General features: G+C 39.9%; 1 protein-coding gene across 1 annotated transcript in view; it reads right to left on the minus strand.

Moving 5' to 3' along the window:
* Positions 1–24,134, minus strand: part of TOP1 (DNA topoisomerase I) — a 77,185-nt gene that overhangs the window by 15,245 nt on the left and 37,806 nt on the right. Inside the window, exons 4-11 of the mRNA XM_079979166.1 lie at positions 16,488–16,623; positions 15,685–15,740; positions 13,778–13,864; positions 12,667–12,742; positions 11,996–12,096; positions 7,588–7,703; positions 2,186–2,307; positions 93–215 (exon numbers count right to left, since the gene is read on the minus strand). Coding sequence (XP_079835292.1) covers positions 93–215; positions 2,186–2,307; positions 7,588–7,703; positions 11,996–12,096; positions 12,667–12,742; positions 13,778–13,864; positions 15,685–15,740; positions 16,488–16,623 — 817 coding nt within the window. The remainder of the gene's footprint in view (positions 1–92; positions 216–2,185; positions 2,308–7,587; positions 7,704–11,995; positions 12,097–12,666; positions 12,743–13,777; positions 13,865–15,684; positions 15,741–16,487; positions 16,624–24,134) is intronic.

A 24,134-nucleotide genomic window follows, 5' to 3' on the forward strand; every position in this document is an offset into this window, starting at 1 on the left:
CTTCCTTAATTCACCATTTATCACCCATCATATTAGATTGTACCCTTTGTTTGCACCTTGAAACAACAACAACAAATTCTAAATCAAGTTACCTGTTTTTCCTCCTTGGTCATCTGTTTTCTGGCTTCTGACTGGGCTTTGAAATACTGACTCATATGGTTAAAGTCACACTTGCTGAGGCTGGTGATGGTACTCTTTTCTTCATGGGTCATTTCCTGCAAAAAAGAAATCTGAATCTGTAAAAGGCTTAAAAAGGAAACTGCATTCCACCTTGTTTTCAGTAAAGTCAGTTTGGATGCTGCTATCATATATAAGATCAGTGAAGTTACAACAAGAGCTATAAACCTATAAAAGGCCAAATGCAGAATGGAAGAACATTATGGTTTCATCTTTGAGAGTTATTAACATCTAATTAAGAAAGAAGGCATCCTTCAGCAAACCATACTCAAGTGCTGAGAGATGAAACCTTATCAACATTCTACACCAAAGAAGTCTCTGAAGTTAGGGACTGTATGTCAACTATATTCCTATAATTTCATGTTATTTCCAAGGGAGCTTGAAATCCTGATTTTAAACCCCTTTCAGAATGGGGAGCGCAAAACCGAATGGAGGGAGGGAGACAAGGAAGAATTCCAGATTGCTGTGCAGTCACATGCCTGGACTCGGGAAGCTCTTCTTAGCTTTCCTCTAATTATTAAATTTTTCACCAGGCATTGCCCAGGATGGATTTGATATTCAAGCTTTTTTAAAGAATACTAAGACTCTCAGGGTGCCAAATATTGCACTTGAACAATGCTCCTGCAGGCATTGTTTATTACAGAAGTATCCCTGTCTCCTAGGAGTCCAGAGTGAAATATAGGAAGCTCTCTCAGTTTATGTGAACAATGCTATGAGGTATCTAGGCTGAGAAATGATTTCCTCCAAGCAGCTAAAGGCAGAATAAGGTACTTCTCTCCAACCATTTCATCTTCACAACAACAGTGAAAGATGGTTGAAAAACTGGTCTGATGTCATCCAATGATACTACACGAGCTAGTATACATTATTTTAATCATACTTGTTCCATGTTACATGAACAGAAGAGAACGCAGCCAGCCTGGGTCACCTGTGACAGCCTATTTAATATGCTTCATCACTTGGCAGACTGATTTTAGGCAGGAAAGCTTTTAATAAAAGGTTCCTGGTCCACAGAGTTTATGTAGAGTGTGCCTGTGGAACACAGACACATTTCACCATTTCAGACAGTTTGTGGCCATTCTAGGACAGTGCTTCACACAAAGTAAAAAAATACTAATAATCAAGCCATTTCAACTTAACCAAAGCATTAAGCAGCACTGCTATCACCAGGCAAAAGGAGCTGTCTCTTCTTCGCATGACTGACACCTCTTGTAGTTCCCAACTTTAGGATACAGGTACAACAATGGATACCAGACAAGATGCTTCTAGTCTAAGGCATTATTTAAGCTCCAACTGCTTAAATCATGGCAACCATGAGCATACACAAGCATAATATAATTTTACTTGCAAAATATAGATTTATTTAAAAACCTAATTGCCTACTAGACAACACTGACTACAAACTGGGGGGCACAAAATTTCTTTGAATAAGCAACTTATCTGTGCATTCTAAATACCCCAAAATACAAAAGCTGAATGTAAACCTCACTTAGGAACAAATCAACCCTCCTGCTTAAACACTACAAGGAAATTCTCTATTTGCCAAATGGAGGAGGGTTGACTTCACGTCTCTGGCTTAGATTTCCTCTCAACTCTCCTCTTGCCCCCTTATAGCACAAGTAGGAATCTGCTTTCTTCGCTTCTTTCTCTTCTTCTCCTTCCTGTTGTAGGAGTTTCTCTCTTTTCTCAGCCAAACAAAATGTAGCAAATCTGTTCTATTCCTCCCCAGAACATTTCATATTCTCTCTTACTCTCTCACTCAAAGTTGCACATGCAGTAACAGTGACTGGCTGTTGGGAAACGACGAAGGCAAACAGAAGCAAATTTCCTGCCCTTCCTCAAGCACAGAACCCCAAGTGTTCAATGAGGAAGCAAAGAAGCGATGAGCCATCTGCTCCTACCATAAAAGCAACAATTTAGCAGGTGTCCAGGCAAGTGGCAAACTGCATGTTTACTTTAGCTACCTAAGGAACCAAACACTCCCACCCTTCCATAACCTTGACCATACCTTTCTCCAGTCTTTGAAGAAGTTTTTCCTGAAGATGTCCTTTGTAGTGTATTCGTGATCAAGCATTTTTGCAAAGAACGTTGCTACTTCTTCTGCTTTGGGACTGAGCTTCATAACTTTACCTACAACAAAGAAGGCAATCCATGAGGAAACAGGAAAAAATGAGGTGGCATCCTACAGACGCTCAACCCCTCAACCAGCCTACTCCTCTTACCTCAGAGAGAAGGGATCCAGGAACATCCCTCCCCAGCGTTGGCCCTCTGTGAATATACAATGCACAGCCAAAATAATGACCCTGCGAACAAGTTATTGAACATCCTCATGTTTCAGGGGAAGCCAGGGGTCAGGAGGAGGAGGGCTGTAACCAAAGTCACACACTGGGCTCCAAATTTTACTATGGGCAGTACAATTTTTACTTTACATTCACTAACCTAATCCAGCATCTTTACATCAGTTAGCATGAAAATAGTATTGGGTCTGATTCTAAGTTTTTTCAGAAGCGAATGAAGTCAGGTACTCCAATTTTGGGTTTGTTTCGCTTTCAAAGAGGAAGAGCACAGGAATTTTTGCTCCTTTAAAGAGGTAGACTCTGGAACTGCGAAATGACAACATACTATGCGAAATGACAACATAATAACAAGGAGAGGAGGAATTAGCTACCAAAACCACCACGGAAATAGGCCAACAGTAGAAAGAGAACATTGAAGAGGAAAAGGCTAAGTTAAGAAATCCAGCCATCGCAGACCATAGGCAGAGCCAGACTGGAAGGAGGGAAAATTTCCCCTGGAGAAGAGGTGAAAGGCCTTGAAGACGCTGCCTGTCTAATCCAGTAGGGGGAGCTATCCCACTCAGGAATGTGCTCCAGCTCTGTCCTTAGGAAGAAGTGCAATCTCCAACAAAGTATGGCATTAATGTTTTGAATTTGTCCATTGAGTTCTATTAGCTCTCACTTCCTTCTCTGGGGATACTTAAAAAAACAAAACACCTTTCTTTTTATTTCTCTGAGTCTTTTCTACCATCCTCTTTACACAGTCATACCATCCCATTCCCACTCAACTGTCAGTCTGCAGGCATTGAGCACATTCAGGGTTTGTTTGGTATTATTGGAGAGGGGTGGAGTTATTCCTTCTTAGTTCCTCTGCCCAAGTCTTCTTGCACTTCTGCAAACCTCAAGGGTAACCCGAGTTTGCCAACGGCATCCTCCTATTTCCGGATAATTTGCAACAGCACTGATTTGGAATTAGAATACAGGATGATGGAATCTCTTAACTCTTCCCCTGTGGATGTACAGTGAGACTCTTCTCTGACTATGCGAGTTCAATCCTATTAGTCTACAAGAGGTGAAGCAATCAAAGGATTCCCATGCATCATAGTAGTTCAGCTGTATGCTCCCACATAACAATATTGGCTTGCCTTTAGTCCTAGTGGGGCCGACCCCATTATATGCATGAAGCAAGAGATAAAGGCATCAGGCTCTCTTGGCAGAAAAAGTAATAGCTGACATGCCCATCATCAGACTGTCTTCCTCTTTATCCTGTTCTTGAGGATCATATAACTGGCACAAGAGTCCTCCATATTGGGCTGATTTTGTGCTGTGTGAGAGGACACTGGTATTTCTAACTCCACTGGCTTAAAAAGTTGTTGTTAAAAGGCTGCCTGCTTGATATACCAGTGATTCGTGACTGTCCTCTTTCCCCTTGACTGAAGAATTGTAATAGAGGCTCAGCATGAAATAACTAGCTGCGCAGAAAGGCAGATTTTTCCCACAGCTCAAGGGGGAAGCAATTGCTGCATCAATGCGCTGCAGACCCAACATCTCCCCCTTTCTAACCAATGTGACTAATGTAGGCCCAGACAGTGTTAACGTCACACCAGTCTTCAGTGCACCCAAAGAAGGTACTTGCCAGCATTCCACAGCAATACCAAACAGGAACAAATATTTCACTTGCCAGGAGCCTAAAGAGTTGGCATCGTTTCAGAATAATGGATTCCTGTGAAATCCAATCCAGCCACTACTTGTACTGGTATAGTTAAGGCAGACAGAGAAGGCAATATGGAGTCTTCATAATGCATAGGGTGTGCCCAGGGTGGGAGGGAAAGAGGAATTTTCCACCTAGCTTGAAGGAAGTAAACTATAGAAAAGTGCTACAGAAAACTGCTAAGAAGAGTGCTTCTGAATGTTGTAAAAGATTTATGGCCATCTGATCTATTTTGTAACATCTATTTTGGAAGATTAGGAACATAGGAATGATGTTCACTTGACATTTTGTGCTCTGATAGGGATATCAAACTCACAAAGGCACAGAGGTACAATCTGAGGTTTGTCCTTTCAAATACTCAGAAGCACAATCAAGAATGGGACTGGGTCCCTGCTTCTATCTTTGAGCACGAAGGAGGTAGAAAGTGGAGAATGAAGTGTACAGTCCAAGGCCTGTGGTCTCATAATGCTAAAACAAGGTTTCACGTAATTTCTGAATGAGACCAGTAACTACATCAAGTGCTCATGTGCTATTAAGACAGTTTCTAGGATGATTTGGTAGGGAGACTGAATATAAACCATTTGGGGATTTTATACATTAGTGGCAGCTTGGTCAAACTGCATTCAACTGATTTCACTGTGATAGGGCCAGAGGTGTTTATTCCCCTGAAAATATAAATATCAAGTTAATTTAAATTGCTCACAAACTTGCTTGGGGAGATTAACTGGGCATAGATGCCATAAGCTTTCAACTAACTCATATGGGCCATTTAATCCTTCTCACATTTCATATTTTAAAGGAACTTGAAAACGTAGTTTATAATGATGGCAGCAATCTCCGGAGCCAGCATAAATAGTCATGTCAACCTCCTTTTCAGTAAATTTAATCTCTCAGACACTGGAAAGGTTCCAACAGTCATTACAGATGAGTCAGAACCAGGAAATTCAACAGGGATAGGGTGGGAAGAAGATATGGATAATCTCTGAATTGACCTTTGGTCATTGGGCAGGGACAGTATGTTAAGTGGCAATACCTTGCTCTGGAAACAAAGGACCCTCAACCAGCTTTAGCAAGACAAAACTAGAAGTGGTCCTCAATGAGAACATGCCTTGCATTCTAACTGGAAAGATGCATGTAGGCAATGAATGCACATCAGCTGCACATGAGGAATTCTGCTGCCAAAAACAACGGTACTGGGTCAGACTTGAGAAATAAAACCAATTTAAAGGAAAATATTATTACCAGACAGTACTCACTGTCATTAAAAAAAATGAAAGGGAAAAAAGCATTATCTCCGAACAACTTTCGCTATGAGAACCCACCACTGAAATACATTCCACTTTCTCAAAACAAATCTCATTTAATATAACTGGATACTTCACAAGTGTCTTCCTATGCAATTATGTATCTTTCATTCCTGCTACTACAGACCAAAGAGATAGGGGGGGTCTTGCGGTCCCAAATCTGAGGTTATATTATGAGGCCGCATGTCTTTGTTGGGTAAAAGACTGGATCGTCATAAAAAATAGAGAGATGTTAGATCTAGAGGGGTTTAACTTAAGATTCGGTTGGCACGCTTATCTATGGCGAGATAAGGGAAGGGTTCATAAAGGTTTTTCTAATCATATTTTCAGAGGGCCACTATTGGAAGTCTGGGAAAGGAATAAAAAATTGCTGGAGCAGAAGACACCCTGGTGGCTATCACCAATTGATATTTTAACAATTAAAAAATTAAACATTGAGGGGGAACGATGGACGTATGAGGACTTATTAACCAAAACAGAATCCGGGTGGAGGATTAGACCATACGAAGAAATAAAAAATAAGTTGACTGGTTGGATTCAATATCATCAAATAAATTCTATGTGGACGGAAGATAAAAAGATTGGAATAAATGAGAAAAAATCTAGATTCCAGATTGAAATAATAGAAAGTAAAACAAAATTACTATCAAAAATGTATAACCAGTTGCTTGAGTGGGACACCAAGGATGAGGAAGTAAAGGAGGTGATGGTGAGGTGGGCGGTAGATCTAGGGTATAATATAGAGTTTGATAAATGGAAGGCTTTATGGTGTAAAGATATGAACTTTTCAGCATGCACGACACTTAAGGAAAATATGTACAAGATGATGTACAGATGGTACATAACGCCGATAAAATTGCATAAAATTTATAGAACAGGCGACAAACTGTGTTGGAAATGTAAGAGTAAAGAGGGCGAATTTATTCACATGTGGTGGACGTGCGAGATTCTCAAAAAATTCTGGGAATCTATCTATAATGAATTAAAAAAAATTTTCAAATATACGTTTGTTAAAAAACCTGAAACCTTCCTGCTGGGGATAATTGGCAAAGATATTAAAGAAGAAGATAGAACCCTTCTTCAATACGCAACAGCGGCCGCTAGAACCCTCATAGCACAGTACTGGAAAACAGCAAAAACCCCAACATTAAAGGAGTGGCAATTTAAATTAATGGATTACTTAGAATTGGCAAAATTGACTCAGAAAATAAGAAATCAAAAAAGTACAAAATTTAGTAATGAATGGGATAAATTTAGAATATATATGGAAATAGAGACAAGGGGAAAATCAAAATGTTAATCAGAAATATAGATGTATTTAAAAAAAAAAAATCACAGTAGGCATGAGATAACGCTTACTACGTTATAAATTTTATTTTGGAATAGATACAGCAGAAAGATTATTAAGATAACATTATCCGAAATCGAGATAAAGGGAAGTCGATGTAAAATTAATGTTGTGTTGTTTAAGTTGTAAAATTAATGTTGTGTTGTTAAAGTTGTGTTGTTTATGTTGTACGTATTTTATGTTCTTTTTCTTTTCTTTTTTTTCTTTTCTTTTTATGTTTATTTCATTTACTTTTGTCTGTTGTATGTCTGTGAAATATAGTTATGCAAAACTTAATAAAAAAAAAAATATATATAACTGGATACTTCACAAGTGTCTTCCTATGCAATTATGTATCTTTCATTCCTGCTACTAATGATATAACATTTCTAAATGACACTGCATTCACAGCTCTGGGAATGATCCAGCACTTCTGTGCAGACATCAGGGAGCACAAGGGAACACTGTATTCTGTCTCTGCACCAGTCCCAGTTCACTGTCCACACAGGGGGACAAGAGGGTTAAGGATTGTCACATCACAAGCCTTGAATGGAGGAGGAAAGGGAGATGGACAGACCGGTACTCAGCAGCCTCCAGAATCCAGCACTGGCTGCATGGTTGTGCAGATGAAATTCCAACCATCTCCAGAGAATATATAAACCACCAGCCGCATTTTACCAGCATGGGATGACCCTCGCTACAAGGTCTCCCAGTATGGGCTTTTTCTGCCTTATGAATGCTCATTATAAAGACAACTATTTCTCCACCAAACACCAGCCTTTAGTAGCTTACCATCATAGTAGAATTTGACATTTTCAGGCACAGGTTCATATGGTGGTGCAAACACAGGGCCTTTGTGTTCCAAGAATTTCCACTTAATACCTTCAGGATAGCGCTCTTCCTCCCACCTTTAAAAAAAGGGGGGTGGGGGTGGGAGAGAGAAACATGTGCTCATTCAAATGCCATATGGATTCAGAATCTACAAACGGGGCATCATGAATGATAAAATTAGTCAATTCAGCAAATTCAACAATCCATCCTTTCATTTACTCCATTTACTTCTTTCATTTTTATAATGCCTTTCTGACAAGACACTCCATATAATTTAGCATATTAGAACAGGAAATAGTACAAAATTCAGCTTCCTTGCCTCTTGACTTCCCTGAGAGGATATAGGTCTTTCTTAAGAAGCCCCAGGGAAGGCTGGGGTGGGGCTGCCCCAACAGTTATCTTGGGACTTGGTGGTTATATTCTTCCTCGCCTGGGCTTCCTCGTTTCCACCTTCCCTCAGGGCACACAGGTTTTGTTTTATTTATTCACACAAACCTTCTACTATATTTTAATCTAGAAAGCCAACCCATTGTGCTACACACATTACCCATGTCTTTATCAGCCAGCACTTTCTGACCGCCTCACAAGCAAGACAATATATTCCAGGCTTCTTCACAAAGAAGCTAGCATTGTTTTTATGTCAGTTTAGATGCATGTCTTACTTGTATACACCACTTGGGGTGTTAGTAAAAGCAACAAGGAGAAGAAATCCCCAGAGTAACCTGCACTAGGGTCAGTGACCTCTCCTGTGGTCAGCAGAGGGAAATGATGATTAATGTTGCTTGAGGTACAGAAATGGCACAGGCCAAACTCATCCCCACTTAGAAGTCTGTTGGGTTGTACTGGCAGCAGGGCATGACACTTTTCTGCAATAACACTAAATCCAAACCTGAAAGGCTCAAATTCTCAGGTATTTGTCATGTCTCTACAGAAAAACCTGAAATAGGCATTTCCGGTACAGGGATTCACAACGTATCACCAGTGAGCCATATCTTTCTTCCTAGATTCACTCAGCAACTGACTTATGTGTTTGGTCTATCTGTATTGCAAGCGGCAGAACTGAAGGTCACATAATATCTAACAGCAGAAGCAGGCCCTGGGTAAAGGGCGGTTAGATGCTATTTTAAAAAAAGTTTTGTTTTAATTGTGTGTAGAAACATACAGAGAGCAGAGATACTCCTCAACGTTTTTCTATGGTGTATACCGGGCAGGAAGGGAGAGGATCTTTTAGCTTCCACTTTATTACCGTGTGGAAAGAGCTCTTAGCAACAGTTTTTAAGGTGTCATGCAGCTATCACACTGTGTGAAGTAGCTCCAAAAGAAATAGTGGTTGGATGGGGATACAGAAAGATCCTAAAAGATAAAAAAAAAAAACATTGGAAGCAGCCCAAAGTATCATAAATTACCTCCATGCTAGTTTCACCAGCTCTACCACTTGGAAAGAGTTGCTATGACTTAGACCTTAGCCATTTTCACCCCTGGCTATGTGGGAATACAGAAAGACTTTATCTACCACTACAACTAGTGCTGAGAATAATAGCTTGATTCCTCATATTACTTATCTGATAGAAGGTTGGCATTACTCCTCTAAAATCTGATAGAAGGTTGGCATTACTCCTCTAAAACCCTAAACTCTGAAACCCAACCAAACAGGTTTCTTTTAAAACAACTGGCATCTCTCCACCCCCTCAATACCCCCTTGGTCTTTCACTCTGTCAGATCCGCTTGAGGTGGGGGGGGGCATCACCAGCTGAATAATTACAATTTTCTGGGAGTTAATTGGACAACATGGGCTAACAGTTTTCATTTGAAAGCAGGATCACTTCAAAAGTGTAGCTGCTGTGCTCTACAGGGTGCAAGGGTGGGAGTGGGCAATGGTAAGAACCAGCAAGAAAGCATGGATGAACAACTACATTAAGCTTGAGATATCTGCTTGGCCATGTGTTTGTTTTTCCCCTAGAACTCTTGACATTTATCAGCTGGTGTTAGGCTGCAAAACAGTGGTGGGGAGACATAGCAGCAATGGCCTATCGTGGCTCCTTGACATGTGCACATATTACAATACAATACAAAAAACTATTCCTTACATTCGTATTTTAAATTTTTAAGTACAGAAAAGTAAAGACAGAGTGCCCTGCATTGTAATGGGCATTGTGTTTCACGATGAAACACAGAAACAAGAAGCATAAAGCAAAGGAAAATTAAGGTGAATACCACAAGCTCTTCATCAGAACTATTTTCTATTGAAACTGCCAACAAATTCTCAATGAAAACGATCCTCGGGTTTTGAAGCCATAAAGTATGTTTAAATATCTGCTGGAATGTTTTCACTTAATCAGTTTGTTGACACAACCTCTCTCCAAGGAGTGTATCTTGAAACACTGGGAGTTGGTTAGCCAAAAGTACAGAACTAAAGAACAAACACCAAAAAGTTATTCAAAACACACTGCTGTACAAAGTGGATTGCAACACAATACACCATTACAACACTGTTAGCACTGTGTCCATTTTAAGCAAAATTCAGGATCAAATCAGCCTTGATCCAGAAAAGCATGGAGGGATGCCATGCATGGAGTAAGGCCTTGAATTTTCAATCCTAGACAGTTGCTTTCATAGGCTTCTTTTAAAATTCCCTGTGGTATGAGGTAGGCTAATGCTCAGGAATGTTAGTAAAAAAAAAAAAAAAAAGACTAGCTTTACATCCCTGCATATGCCTAAAAAAGGTTGGTTTAGCATTTTGCAAAATTATAGTATATTAAGATAAATTATTAGGATAAAAATAAAGATGGAAAGGATTTGCTGAAATATCTAATTGAATTAGAATACAAAAAAGGGAGGTGTGAGGAGGTCAAGGAAATAAGCAAAGGAAAGAAAGTTATGTAAAGGATTGATTTGTTTTTTTTTTTAATTATCTGCATCTTTTTTCCCTTTGTTCTTGTATTGTTTTGTATTTTTATTTTTTTCTGTTTAAATATGTTCTTTATTTTTTCTTTTTGTAACCTTTAAAATCTCAATAAAAATCTATTAAAAAAAGAAGAAGGTTGGTTTAGTTTGTGGACTGCAGCCTGTAAGGGTTAACGTTTTGAAGGAAGGCTAAGCAGCATGTTCTTAACACAAAAGCAAGAGTCATGAAGTTTTATAAACACTGATTCTCTTGCAAAAGGCATACTAGTTTGGAAAGTAAGAAAATAAGCAGAACTACAAAAAGTATTATTATGGTTCAAAGGAGGTAAGCTTTCAACGGTTAGATTTGTCAACTAAAGCTTCAGTGGATTAATTAGTAGAGTCCAACTTTAAAATTAGGTGCCAAGCTATTTTTTGCGGGGCTGGGAAATAGGAATGTTTCAAAAGCCTTCCTTGGAAGTTTTTAAGCAGGAGTTGGATGGCCATCCGTCATGGATGCTTTAGTTAAGATTCCTGCATTGCAAGGAGTTCAACAAAATGACCCTCAAGGTCCCTTCCAATTCTAAGATTCTATGATTTCACCTGTTCTAAAATGATGCAGCACTGTTTTCTATCCCTTGATAAAAAGGTGTAGACTGAGGGGGTCCATTTGCTAGTATAATTCAAGGGACCATTGGTCTGGCTACCTCAGCAACAGGGACACACTCCCTTAGTCTAAGCAACTGCTAACTGGAAGAACAAAATGAAGACAAGAGCCCTGCTAGATCAGATTAAAAGCACCAGCCTGTTCCAGTCTATGGGAAACCCACAAGCAGAACCAGATTGCAGCAACACTGTTCACACTTGTGATTCCCAGCAACTGGTATAAATGAGACAGGGCTAATAGTCCTTGATAGACTGATGCTCTGTGAACAATAGCATCATGAATAATGAACAGTGGCTGTGAGCAGGTGTTTAAAAAATGTACTTAAGTGAATTGTAGAGGGCTTTTTGAACGAACATTTTCACTGCTCCTAACTGGCAATTTTTGCTGAGCAAATATAACTTTATGAAATCAACAAAGTGCTAGTTGTAAACTTCACTTAATTTTTGTGATACTTTTGCTGCTAGTGAAATTGATATTAACAGAAAACAAAAAACTACCGCTAAACATTCTAATAACAGATAGACATGCCACCTAATAGTAAGAGAAACAAAGGTTATGACTTCAGTACCTCAGGACTTCTAATACCATGGATATTAAATTTTTGTTCCAATGATAAATCAGTTGGTTGAAAGCCAATTATTAACCTAACAAATCCTTAACTAGTTGAGAGCTCGAACTGGGGTTTTCCTTTTCCCTCTAAAATGGAAGATAATCCTGTTTGCAGCTTTGAAGTCCAACCACAAAGAGTTTTCAGTCAGCATTTTTTCAGATGTAAGAGGAAGCAGCCAGCCACAGGCTGAAATATCAGAGGTGTGTTACCATTTCCATTTCTGCTCCTCTTCTTTTTTTGTTTTCTTCTTCTTCATGTCTCCTTCAGGAGGCTTCTTATCTTTGCTCTTTATTTTCTTGGGTTTGATATCCTGAAAAGAGATTTTTTTAGAGAGAGAGATGCTATACAGGGAGTAGTTTTACAAGATACTCTTAAATTTAAAAACAAATAAATTTTGTAAGAAACCATTTGAAATGTGCTTCTCACAAAAATGGCCCTTGGTCTGAATCAAACTACTTATTCAGTTTCGTACCGGTGGCAAGGAATTATCATCAATGAACATGCAGAGTGTATCATGGTATGACATAAGTAAATTGGTGAAGCCATATACAGGAGGCAGAGAGAAGTGAAAGGGCATTATGTAGAGAAAAAAAGGAGATGAGGACCACTTAGCCTAAGGATGGAGGAGGAGTTGCAACTTTGTGGTGAGCAGAGCCCAGCCACCAGTATGCTCTCTGCATGAATCTAGCCAAAAATCAGGATCTCTACATTCTGATCTTAACATGTACTCTAGATCGAGACATCATGTGTTTCTTTGGCTAATGTTTTCAGATGAATGCTAAATTGCATATACTAAGCAAAATAAAGTGTTCTTTCTCCACAGTTGTCTCCACAACCTGTTATTACCCCAGAGATCCAGAAAATATAAATTCAACCAAACCTCCTCCTCTTCCTGTTTCCGCTTCTTTGATTTTTTTATATCTTCAGTTTTGATCTTCTTGGGTTTGTAGTCGACACTGAAACAGATCCAACAATTGTAAACAAATCATTTATTTCCAGTTCCGGATTTTATTACTCTCACCCTCCACACACAAATGTTGCCACTGTGCTGCTTGTAGCCTGCATTCCAAAAGCACCAACACCCCAATTCTTGTGGCTCAGATAAAACCTGCTGCTTGACTTTGTTATATGTTTCCTGAAGCCCCTTCCGTATGAACAGACACAGCTACTTTCCAGCATCTGTAGACAAATGTCAGTTCTCTACCTGTGCTACACACACACTGACACCATATTATACATGGCTGCTGCAGAATACAATCAGGAAATAAAATCTGCTATTTTTGTATTTGACGCAACCTGTTGCCCCTCATTTGCACTGATCGCTTTTCTTCTCTTTGCTGTTGCAGGACCGGGGGAGGGGGGAGTTTAAAATCCCTCTGCAGCAGAAAGGGGTTATACTAGTAGGAGGATTGATACTGGCCCTGACCCAGTGTGAATCCCAGGGACCTAGTGGTCCCAGATGGGAGTAGCGGGATCCAGATGAGCACTGTGATACACACATCAGGTCCACAGTTGCTTCTATATTAACATCTCCCTTGCAGGATCAAGGCAATTCACTATAGAAGACAGCTGGGGTTCACAAAGCATTATTAACACTCACTATTCATTTGGTCCTTAACATTTTGTCTTACTCATTATTCTTTTGTTTTATAAAAGCATTTGTCAGCTACCTTTCAAAAGATCAACGCCGCTTACATAAAATGAAAACAAACAAAAAACTGTGCTATTAGAAAAAAAGTAAACCCCCCCAGAAAGTGGCCCTCCCTGACGGGTAATTAAAAGCATTCACTTTTCACTGAGTGGCATGATGATGTCTGAGTGACAACTGATATCTGGAATGGGCAAAAGAACTTAAGCCCTTAAATCCATTGATTTCAATGGGTCTACTCTGAGTTATGACTTAGCAAGATACTATAGTTGCTTCCTATAACAGATCCAAATGTTCCATTATTCCCACTTTTCACTGTAGGTAATGTTCACAAGCTACTCACTCATCATCCTCTCGGGGTCTCTTTAGGGGCTTATAGTCTTCTTTGTAGTAGCCGTCATCATCCATTTCTTCCTTAATACGAGGTGGGCTAGAGAGAAAAGGAAATTAGTTATTTAGTCAACACCATATTGCAGGGCTGGTGAGGTTCTGCCCCCCCCCCCCGATTTCGGTGTCAGCAAAAAAGAAAATTAAAATAAACATGCTGGAAAGTAGATCCCATCACCCTGGTGGGGATACAAATAACTCCCCGCTTCTTAGCTGATCTGTGTATGGTTTCCTCCAAAATCTCCCCCATAACACCCTACTAGGTTTCTATATTCCTCCAGCTGTACCATTTTGGGAAGCTCTGATTTAAATTAAGGCTGCACAGAAAAATGAGGGAAAAAATCCTACAACAATGGGACAATGGATTACAAGTGTTAAAGATGTGTCAGCTTCAAACTACTTGATTGTTTTTTAGTTACAACAATTCAAGTTTTAAAATTGTTTTAATAAATCTACTCTCCCTGCAACATCCACACACTGGATATTGGGATATTCCATAATACAAATTACTAGTTTGATTTTGTTTTACCTATAAGTATGCATGGCATTTTTGTACGGTGTGTGTGTGGGGTATTCTTATTTAAAGAGAATTTGTGGCTTGCCCTTCCAGTGAAAATCATGGTGGGTCACAGCATATAAGACAATGTAACAAAAAGTGACTGTATTCAAACATCACATTGACCCAGACTTCCTACCTTATCATGGTTTATCAGGAATGAGCAGCATGCTAATGCACGCTGCCTGATCTCACAGCTGGAAAAACTCAGCAGCACTGGGAAATACACCTCTACAGTTACTGGGAACAAATGCATGCTGCTAAAGGAGCCATCTGGATGGAAGTCACTTTACAAAGCTACTCAGGAGACCACATTTCAGCCACTGAAAGCTAATTTATTGAGCTGACTCTAAAAATACTTTTTTTCCAAAGGCAAAAATTCTGCAGCTATTTCACAATGAAGATTGTGTTCTGTGGAATACAAAAGATCTTAGAGCTGCAGTCTGCTTGGATGTTTCAGTGCAGTGCAAACTCCACAAAACCCAAAACACTGCAGGCAATGAGGTCACCTTCTGCAGTGCCATCTCTCTTCTAAAAAGATGTAGCCTGATCTGTTTTCCACTTCAAATATCTAACACTGATAAGATCAGCTGGTAATACAAGACAGCAGAGTAAAATACTTGTACAAGGAATGCTAGTATTTAAAAGTACAAAGGCACTGCAGATTTTAAAGGCTGTGTTTTAAATCAATCCACCATCGTGCCTCAAAATGCAGGAGATTGCTGGAAACAGGCTGCATGATAGTGGAAAAGTCTGGTGTCAGTTCCACGAGGTATTTATGCTGAGCATAATTGCTGCTGGCTTTTTGACAAGCGGGTTTTACATTCTTAAGATTGCAGTTCCTAGAAATACCAAGAGGGGTCCTTGCTTTCTTCTACTAAGAATCAAGCAGTTTATATATGCTTGAATACTGTTTTAGAAACAGTGCACAGGAGGAACAACTTTAGTTTGACCCTAAATTCCCAGTTCTTCTACCAAGTGTTTGATATTGATAAGGAAAAACTTTAAAAGTCTATGTTATTTTAGAGTCTTTATCAGGGCCAAGAAGGTTCTATGTCTACATTGGATTAAAAAAGAGAAGTGCATAAGAGAATTCTTTACAATCTTATTCCTGTCCATATAGTTGGACTGGTTTTTAACACAAAAAAGCTTCCCCATCTTTGGTTTTAGGTTTTCTTTATGCCAACAGAAAAGAGGATCCCAGAACTCTCAGGGATCCCACCAAGAGAAAATCCACTCATCTTCTGGGTACAAGTCAAAACGAAAAATCTAACAGTCTTCTTCACACAAGGCTCCCAGCTGCATACCTGGAGAAGCCATTTTCTTTTTCCTTCTTTATTTTCACTTCACCAGATGATTTACTCTGAAAACAGAAGTGAGAGCTGGTTAGTAAGCTATAAAAAGCACTGTCATATCTTCCCTGTGCATTCAAATGTAACTGACAAAAGACCCTTGTACCAGGAGCAAGTGCACCTCCAGCTATTCCTCAGAAACACTCTCAGCATTATTGGATCCGGCCAATCCCAAATATGTGCTCTGTCCTGCTGTTTTCCTATCTATCTAGATGTTCTCCGAAGTTTTTCCTTTTGTCTGGCCACAACTGTAGAATTTGCTATCAACTCCTTGGCTTATTTAGACAAGGCTTCTGCTTGTACTGTTACACTGCATAATTATGCACTTTGCCCAGACATGAACAGATGGGTAAGAAAATTATCAAGGTACTGTCTGTCCCTCTTCTGTCTGTCAAGGCTGGGCTAAGGTGTGCACCTGCATCGGTGCAATGTTTGTAATATCCTGCATCAAGTTACCTACAGAATCCCTCCTCATGTAGAACACAACGTGCGCTGAAGTTCGACCTGTAGCTGCTATGCAGTTTAACATGACTTTTATTATGACAAGTTTACAACAGCCATTTAAACAGACGCACAGTGATGTCATCTAACACCTAATGCCACGGCTCTTATAGCCTTGAGTTTCTGTTGAAACTGTACGTGGGATTTGACTAGCAAAACAGCTTAAAAATGTCAAAAATGTGAAGCTGCTTGTGTCTTTATCCACAACAAAAGCCCAGTCCAAAGCAGTGCCATTCAGCCCCCCCACCATCCTGTACCTTTTCTTCCTTTCGTTTCTCCTTGTCTCTATCTTTGTGTTTGTCTTTGTGTTTGTCGTGTTTCTCTGAACTGCCATCTTTGTGTTTGGTTTTCTCCTTCTCTTTGTGTTTCTTCTCCGAGGAATCTTTGTGCTCACTGGAAGATACAAGAGTCAGTTGGGACAGGATCGGTAGCAACGACCAAGCGGATTGACACGCCAAGCCCTAGAAAGTTCTCTATTAATATGAAGAATCACACAACTGTAGCAATAAGAAACATAGTGAAGTCAAGATGCCTCGGGGACACCACAGACTAATGCATTTTCGCCTGAAGGAGTTTCAACAATATATGTGCACTGTTCAGAACACTTTAAGCCCAGTACTAACATCTTGGCATTTATGCTTTTAACAGCAGACATTAACTGGAACCTTCAGTGGATTTGTCCCCCTACTGAGATGGGGTAAAAAGAAGACAAACCCTGTAGTTATAACACCAAACATCGTATTTATGGCTCATATTGGTATTGATAAATTTATTAGATGAGAGAAACAGAGGCACACAGCATTTAAGCAATAGGCTGTGATTCACTCAATTCAGGCACTAGAAGAGCCAGAAACTGAGTTCAGGAGTTCTTTCATGTCTAGTTACATGCTTCTCCTGTTAGTGCATTTTAGAAACCAATGATGCTTGTGCCATATGACCTTTGCCAAGCCTCACTTCTTCCCTCTCCCCACCAGTGGCCTGTTTCACTTATGAGGGAGAGAACAAATGGAATGTATATTAAGGCTAAAAAAAATTATGGGTTTTCATTACATCAGAAAGAAAATGGTATGTCTCTACAGTCATACCTCAGGATAAATACGCTTCAGGTTGAGCGCTTTCAGGTTGCGCTCTGTGGCGACCCAGAAGTAATGGAGCGCGTTACTTCCAGGTTTCGCTGCTCGCACAGACGGTCAAAATGACGTCACGCGCATGTGCAAAACGGCGAAACGCGACCTGCGCAGACGCGTCTTATGTTCTGTTAGGGATGCAACTGGGGCTCTGGAACGGATCCCGTTCACATCCTGAGGTACCACTGTAATTCTATTCTAATGCCAAAATCAAAAGAAAACCCAGTCTCTTTAGAAAGTGGTCTATTTCCCAATTAACTATTCAGTGGCTGCTTAGACCACAATAATCAGAATTAAACTTGTAGATTACAGAGATGAATTGTTGAAAAACCCTTGAAAATGTGGTATATCCTGCTAGGAAAAGATTTAAGGCTCATGTGTGATTACATTATATCCAGGCACATGATAAAGAAAGCAGCTCTTAGAGAACTCCAACATTGCATTTTGAGAAGTCAACTGCAGCCTTCTCCTATTACACTCATTAGGTTTCCTTACTTCATTATCCTGACCCTCTTGCCCCTCAATGACTTTGCAAGCTAAGTACTCTGGATTCCCCTTTCATTCCTCCCACTTGCTAGTGCCACTCTATTTCTTATGGTTTGATTTTGTATGGTTCGATTCTCAGCTCCCACAAGCCCTTCCAATGTGACTTACTGCTTCTTGAATCTGGAAAATTCTCCGTCCCTAATGTAGAGACACATACCACAATAAAGTCAAATAAGCAACTATATTTATTACATTTTTATTCTGCCAATATCCTAATATTCTAATGTACTTTTTCTTGATTTTAATGAATGTATGGTATAGTTTGTTTTTTGTAAAGTTGATTTAAGTTGCCTGCGACAATAAAAAGTATCTAATAAACTTAAATAACAACAACAATATAGAACAAGTGCCTCCCCATATTTCAGCTCACTACCATTCTGAAAAGGTTAGACTAAGCGATAGTGATCTCCTCTGCTCATCAAATTAACTTCATGACCAAGTGGGGACTCAAACCTGGGTCTCCCCTGGTCTGGTTAAACACTATATAATACCAGCCTTCAATGTCATATACCTTCTCCAAATGCCCATAAAACATTTAGTCCTTTTAAAAATGGGATGCAATTTTTGAGTCACTTCATCATTTAAGTATTTAAGGCAAGAACCACTACATATAAAGAAATCATATTTACCAAATACAAAAAGATGGAATTTCTAATACAATCTTCTGTTCCCCACAGTGGCCAACCTTTTTTGGTCCACATAATTTATTTCAACAATCCAACTTTCATAAAATGGAAAGCCCACTTGTTACAACATCTAACAAACTTGAACAGGCTAACAGTATTTTTATTTCACTTTTGTTTTATGCAGTTGTGATCCCCCCCTTCATGAAAATGATGCTGAAAAGGTTAAGTTACATAACTTCATATCTAATAATCAGGTCTGACTTTTGCTGTCTGTTTGCCTGTTGCAAAGCTAGCAGATGCTGAATTAGGAATGCCTAAATGTCATCCGCTCCTTGCTTGGAGGACAGAGAATATACTTCTTTCTACCCATTCATGGTTTATTGGCTTGAGAAACTTGGGTTCCCAACCTCTATCGCTTCAAAAGAGAAAATAGGAAAGAGAAAAAGAAAAAGGGAAAATGTACAGGTGCTGTAAAGAATTAAGAGAGGATCAATACTAGCCTGGCTAAGTATGCTAGGTTATTAACCAATGTTAAGCCAGAGTTGTATGATGTAGTTTGGGTACAACAGGGAATAGGTTTAATAAAGTCAGGATTGTTGCACTGAACAGAGTGTTTGATAGTGAAAAGGGAAGAGACCTCTTAAAACCATGGTTTATAAAACAATGGATAATCATCAAAACCTGGCCACTATGATGGAGGTTAATTGCTACCATGATGTGCTCCAACAGACATGGACACCAACAAAAAGTAACAGTTTTTAATTGCAGGAACACAACAAATTTTAGCCAGCTTTTAGTCATGGCACATTAAAGATTCTTCACATTTTTCTACTGCAAAAACATCCTCTGATCTTTTTTTCATTACTTCTACCTGGGTGTATTAAACACAACTGACACGAATTCTTGTCACCTGTAGCACTACAATCAGTTTCCCTACTTCAGTCAAAAAAAAAAAACGTGCACCCCACAGCTATACAAATTGACAAGTAAAAAAGACAGACACAGTAAGAACTTTCCTGGTAACAAATACCTATTTAGAGAACATACACGTATGAAATGTCACCATAAGCAAACTTCTCAACAGGGGAAAAAAAAGAGAGATTTAATTTGCATGACAGCAGAAAATAGGAAAAAACCACCAACAAATGGTATGCGTCTCTGAAGAAAAAACTCACAGACCAGTGCAGCTTCTAATAAATGAAGGTAAGCAAATGTGTCATTTAACTTAATATCGTTTTGTAATCAGACAAGAATTATTCGGAGCACCTCACATCAAGACATAAGCCCTCATTTTAAATGCCTGTTTGTTATGAATAAGATTGGTAAACTAGCTTATGTGCCAAAATAAAAAATAATAATAAAAAGATTGCCATCCTGTGAAAGAGAGAACATAATTCTCCCCATTTGACAGGTGGGAAATGGATGATATGGGGATGGCAACCTGGATCATACGTCAGCCTGAGATCAGGCAATACAATTGACTCAAATCTACACTGCAGTCCAGTCCTTACTTTAAAAAGCATGTTCAGCATGTGCAAACAATCTCCTGCTGGCACAGACAAAAACTGTTCACCTAACAACTAATAAGGTGGTGTTTTGCTGCCTGAGGCAAAAAGCCCCCGTTCTACATACAGAAGCCAAGGAGATTGGCAGCTGGATCTATCAGTGGTAATAGGCCAGTGTCTTCCATGGCTCTTGAGGGCAACGTGCTAATTGAGAGGATTCAGGACAGGCTGCTGGCACAAACAGCTCTATCCTCCAATACAGGGGAATGTTGTCCCTCAGCATCTACACCCGAAGCAGCAACCCCACTCTGCCTAATGGTAAGGCCAGTCCTGGCTCTCCTGCGTAAGCTCTGGAATTCCTTCTTCTACCAAGGTTCAGAACAAGTAGGGAAGCTTGCAGGGCAAGTTACCGTACAAAATGTTACTTTGGCCTTTTCCAAGAAGAGAACACTGCAGCTGCATTCATTGCTTAATTCTCAACCTGGCCAACAGGCACAGACTACCATTTCGGAAAGCTTACCTTCTCTAGTAGGCAAAGCAACTGGTCCTAGTGCGGGCTTCCTCAAACTTGGCCCTCCAGATATTTTTGGCCTACAACTCCCATGATCCCTAGCTAGCAGGACCAGTAGTCAGGGATGATGGGAATTGTAGTCTCAAAACATCTGGAGGCTAGAGGTTAGGGAAGCCTGCCCTAGTGTAACACAGTTATCTTCCCAGATGTAGGACAGCAGTGTGTTGCAGCTACTTTTACTCCTCAGCCTGGGGCAAGATGATAATGGTTAGTTGCTTCCTGACAGCCTCTCCTTCAGCTAGATCATAGTAAAGGACACTCTGCTCCCTTCAAACATCAGCTCACAGCTTGCCACCGAAAGCTGCATTACATAGCTTCCCCTCTGAATCATGAAGGATGGATCAAGTCTATGCACAAATCAGGTTTAGAGACTGTTGCATGAATCAGTCTTCACTCATAGCTGAGCTGGGATCACAACTTTTATTATTTTATATTTATATCCCACCTTTCCTCCAAGTTGTTCAAGGCAGCATACCTGGTCTCCCCTTCTTCATTTTATCCTCGAAACAACTCTATAAGTGCCTTAATAGCCTAATGTCTAATGATGTGGTTTTTAAGTGTTGTCTACAGAATTCTTATTCCGACAGAGTGCATAAGACAACATGCAACTGGTGTAAAGACTGAAAATTAGAGGTGGTTCTTTTTGCAGGGAGGCACTACTCCATTCTGTGGTCCACCAAAGTGGAGGACTCAGATTCAGCACAGGAATCTGAAAGGTTCTTTTGGCCAATTATGTATGGAGAAGCATGGTAGAGCTAGAAAACGATATGTTTGCTACTGTGAAGTGTTTTACTCAGTGTTTGAATCTGTTTCTGCTCCATGTTCCTTGTTTTCACAGGAAGCAAAGTATTTTGATGATTTATTCTGAGATGTACTTAAAAAAACCCCTCTGCAAAAAGCACTTTACTTTATTAGTAGATTGATGCACAGCTATTCCTTCAGGAAGTGTTTCCTTCAAGTAGGCATAACTGTACTCTCTGGAAATTGCTCACAACATTAATGGCATTGCTAGAGTTAAGACGTAGCTTCTTGTTTGGAGATGAACTAAACAAAAAAACCAAAAAAAAAACCCCAACTGCACTGAATATGACATAGCAAGCCACTCTGAGCCTAATCCTTGTAGCACTTATGTATTGTACTGATTCAAATAAATACATTTATTTCTTATTTATTATCTTGAACCAGCACAGGACTTTCAGCAAGCTATATAAAGAACCATATAGACTGTAATAAACCAAAACTGATTACAATAGTTACAGGCCCTAGATAAAATGCCAGCTAAAATTCTTTCTCCAAGTTAACACCCCCACCAGCACTCCAATGAGCTGAATTACATTACAGGATGTGGGTGGCGTTGTGGTCTAAACCACTGAGCCTCCTGGGCTTGCCGATCAGAAGGTCGGCGGTTCAAATCCCGTGGAGTAAGCACCTGTTGCTCTGCCCCAGCTCCTGCCAACCTAGCAGTTCGAAAGCACACCAATGCAAATAGATAAATAGGCACCACTGAGGCGGGAAGGTAAATGGCTTTTCCATGCACTCTGGTTTCCATCACAGTGTTCTGTTGCACCAGAAGTGGTTCACTCATGCTGGCCACATGACCTGGAAAGCTGTGGACAAACACCGGCTTCCTTGGCCTGAAAGCAAGATGAGCACCGCACACCACAGTCACCTTTGACTGGACTTAACTATCCAGGGGTCCTTTACCTTTTTACCTACAGGTAACTCTCAACTTACACATATACTTATGCTTTGTGCAGTGGTGTGTGTAAGTGTGTGTGTGTGTGATATATATATATATATATATATATATATATATATGGAAAGCAGAGGAAACCCACCATTCCCTCTGCTCCCTATTTATTTATTCTTCCCTGGCCACCTGTGCACAGCTACAATTGCAGGCTTACAAGATTTTGGGGAAGCAGTGGGAGGGCTCTGGGACGCTGCCAAAGCCCTTGCACCGCCTTCACAAAGCAGAGTAAGCAGCCCTCTACCTCACAGGAGGGGTTGTTCCCGGCTTCATACGTTTCTGTGTTTATGCGTGGACTCCCAGAACTGAAATCTCGAGTAAGATGTGAGTTACCTGAATATTATGTCCTGCAACTTTATACTCTCTACTAAGAAGCCCTACATTTTTGCTATATATACTTTGTACACCAGCCTGCTTTCCAAGTTGCCTCTGGGTTGAAAGATATTGGATGTTGGATCCAATATGTTGGATTTAAAAGCATGAAGATTAATCCAGAAACAATAATAAATTCAAGTAAACTTGAATGTAGGCTAGGCTCCTTTGGGAGGAAGGTTGCAGTATAATTGTAATAAATAAATTTTGCTCCCTTAATGGAATAACTTTATAAGTATGATAACAGCTATAGTACCAAGGCAACTCCCACCCCACCAAAACTTCAATATGGCTAGCCCAAACACTCTGGTTTGCCCCTGATCATCTCTTACATGTCACCTTATGCAGGCCTAAACCATTCTACAGGAATTAGGCCCATCCCTTTGGCCAGTTTTTCCACTTCCTGGATCCTATTAAATGTAATTCAGCAACCTGCCTCCCTAACATGGGTGTATGCTACAGAGTTCTATGTAAGCAGAGACACTGCTTGAGCACTGGAAGATTTGCTGCCGAGCCAAGTTTGAGGTTTTACTATTAGTATATAAAGCCTTTTATTTATACAGGTTCTAGTAATTCAACTCCTGACATATGAGTTCTGGTCTCTCTCTCTCTCTCTCTCCCTAGTGCAGGACTGAGCACAGGTATATGTATGAGATGAAACATGGGAGGCATGTGATTTCAAAACACAAAAGGAGTAAGAATAGAAAAAGTGACAGAATTTCTTCATTGATTTTCCATATTCCTGTTATACAAAGTGGGGAATGTGCACCTCCCCTACTTGCCCTCTCAGCATGCCTGTCCCACCTCCTCAGACATCACCAGACAACTTCTAAATATGGTACATGAATCCAACCCTAAAGCACATGGGCCAAGATTGCAAGAGCAATATCCTAGAAAAAAATCTGAATTCAATGCATGATCCAAGTTATGTAGTCAGTTCACGTTGAGCCCCCATATAGGCGATCTGCAGCATAAGAGGCAGGATACACGCATATACTTAATCCCCTCCACACACAGGGGAATCATCTCAGTATACACTTCCTGATCTGGCACATGAAGTGCTTCAAATTGCAAATATTATGTTCTCAATGAATCTATTATAATTAAATCATGCCCATTACACAGTGCTTGCTTGGATGGGACAAGGCAATTTATTGTGTCTACTCAGAAGTAAGTACTACTGAATTGAATAAGGCAAAGGGGCACAGCGTGCCTTCTAGAAAGAGCCAAAGTATTGTGTTAGTCAGTGCAAGAAATCATCATGAATAGGTAGCCAGATAAGGAATATAAGGTGATATATATATAAATATGCCCATTTAAAAAGCCTCTAAGGTTTAGGAAACAGTAAAATATGAATACAATTACTAAGCAATCATACTTGAAAAGCTCTACATACCATAATTAATT

The sequence above is a fragment of the Podarcis cretensis genome (assembly GCF_951804945.1).
Source record: "Podarcis cretensis genome assembly, chromosome: 6".
In the NCBI taxonomy this organism is placed as follows: domain Eukaryota; kingdom Metazoa; phylum Chordata; class Lepidosauria; order Squamata; family Lacertidae; genus Podarcis; species Podarcis cretensis.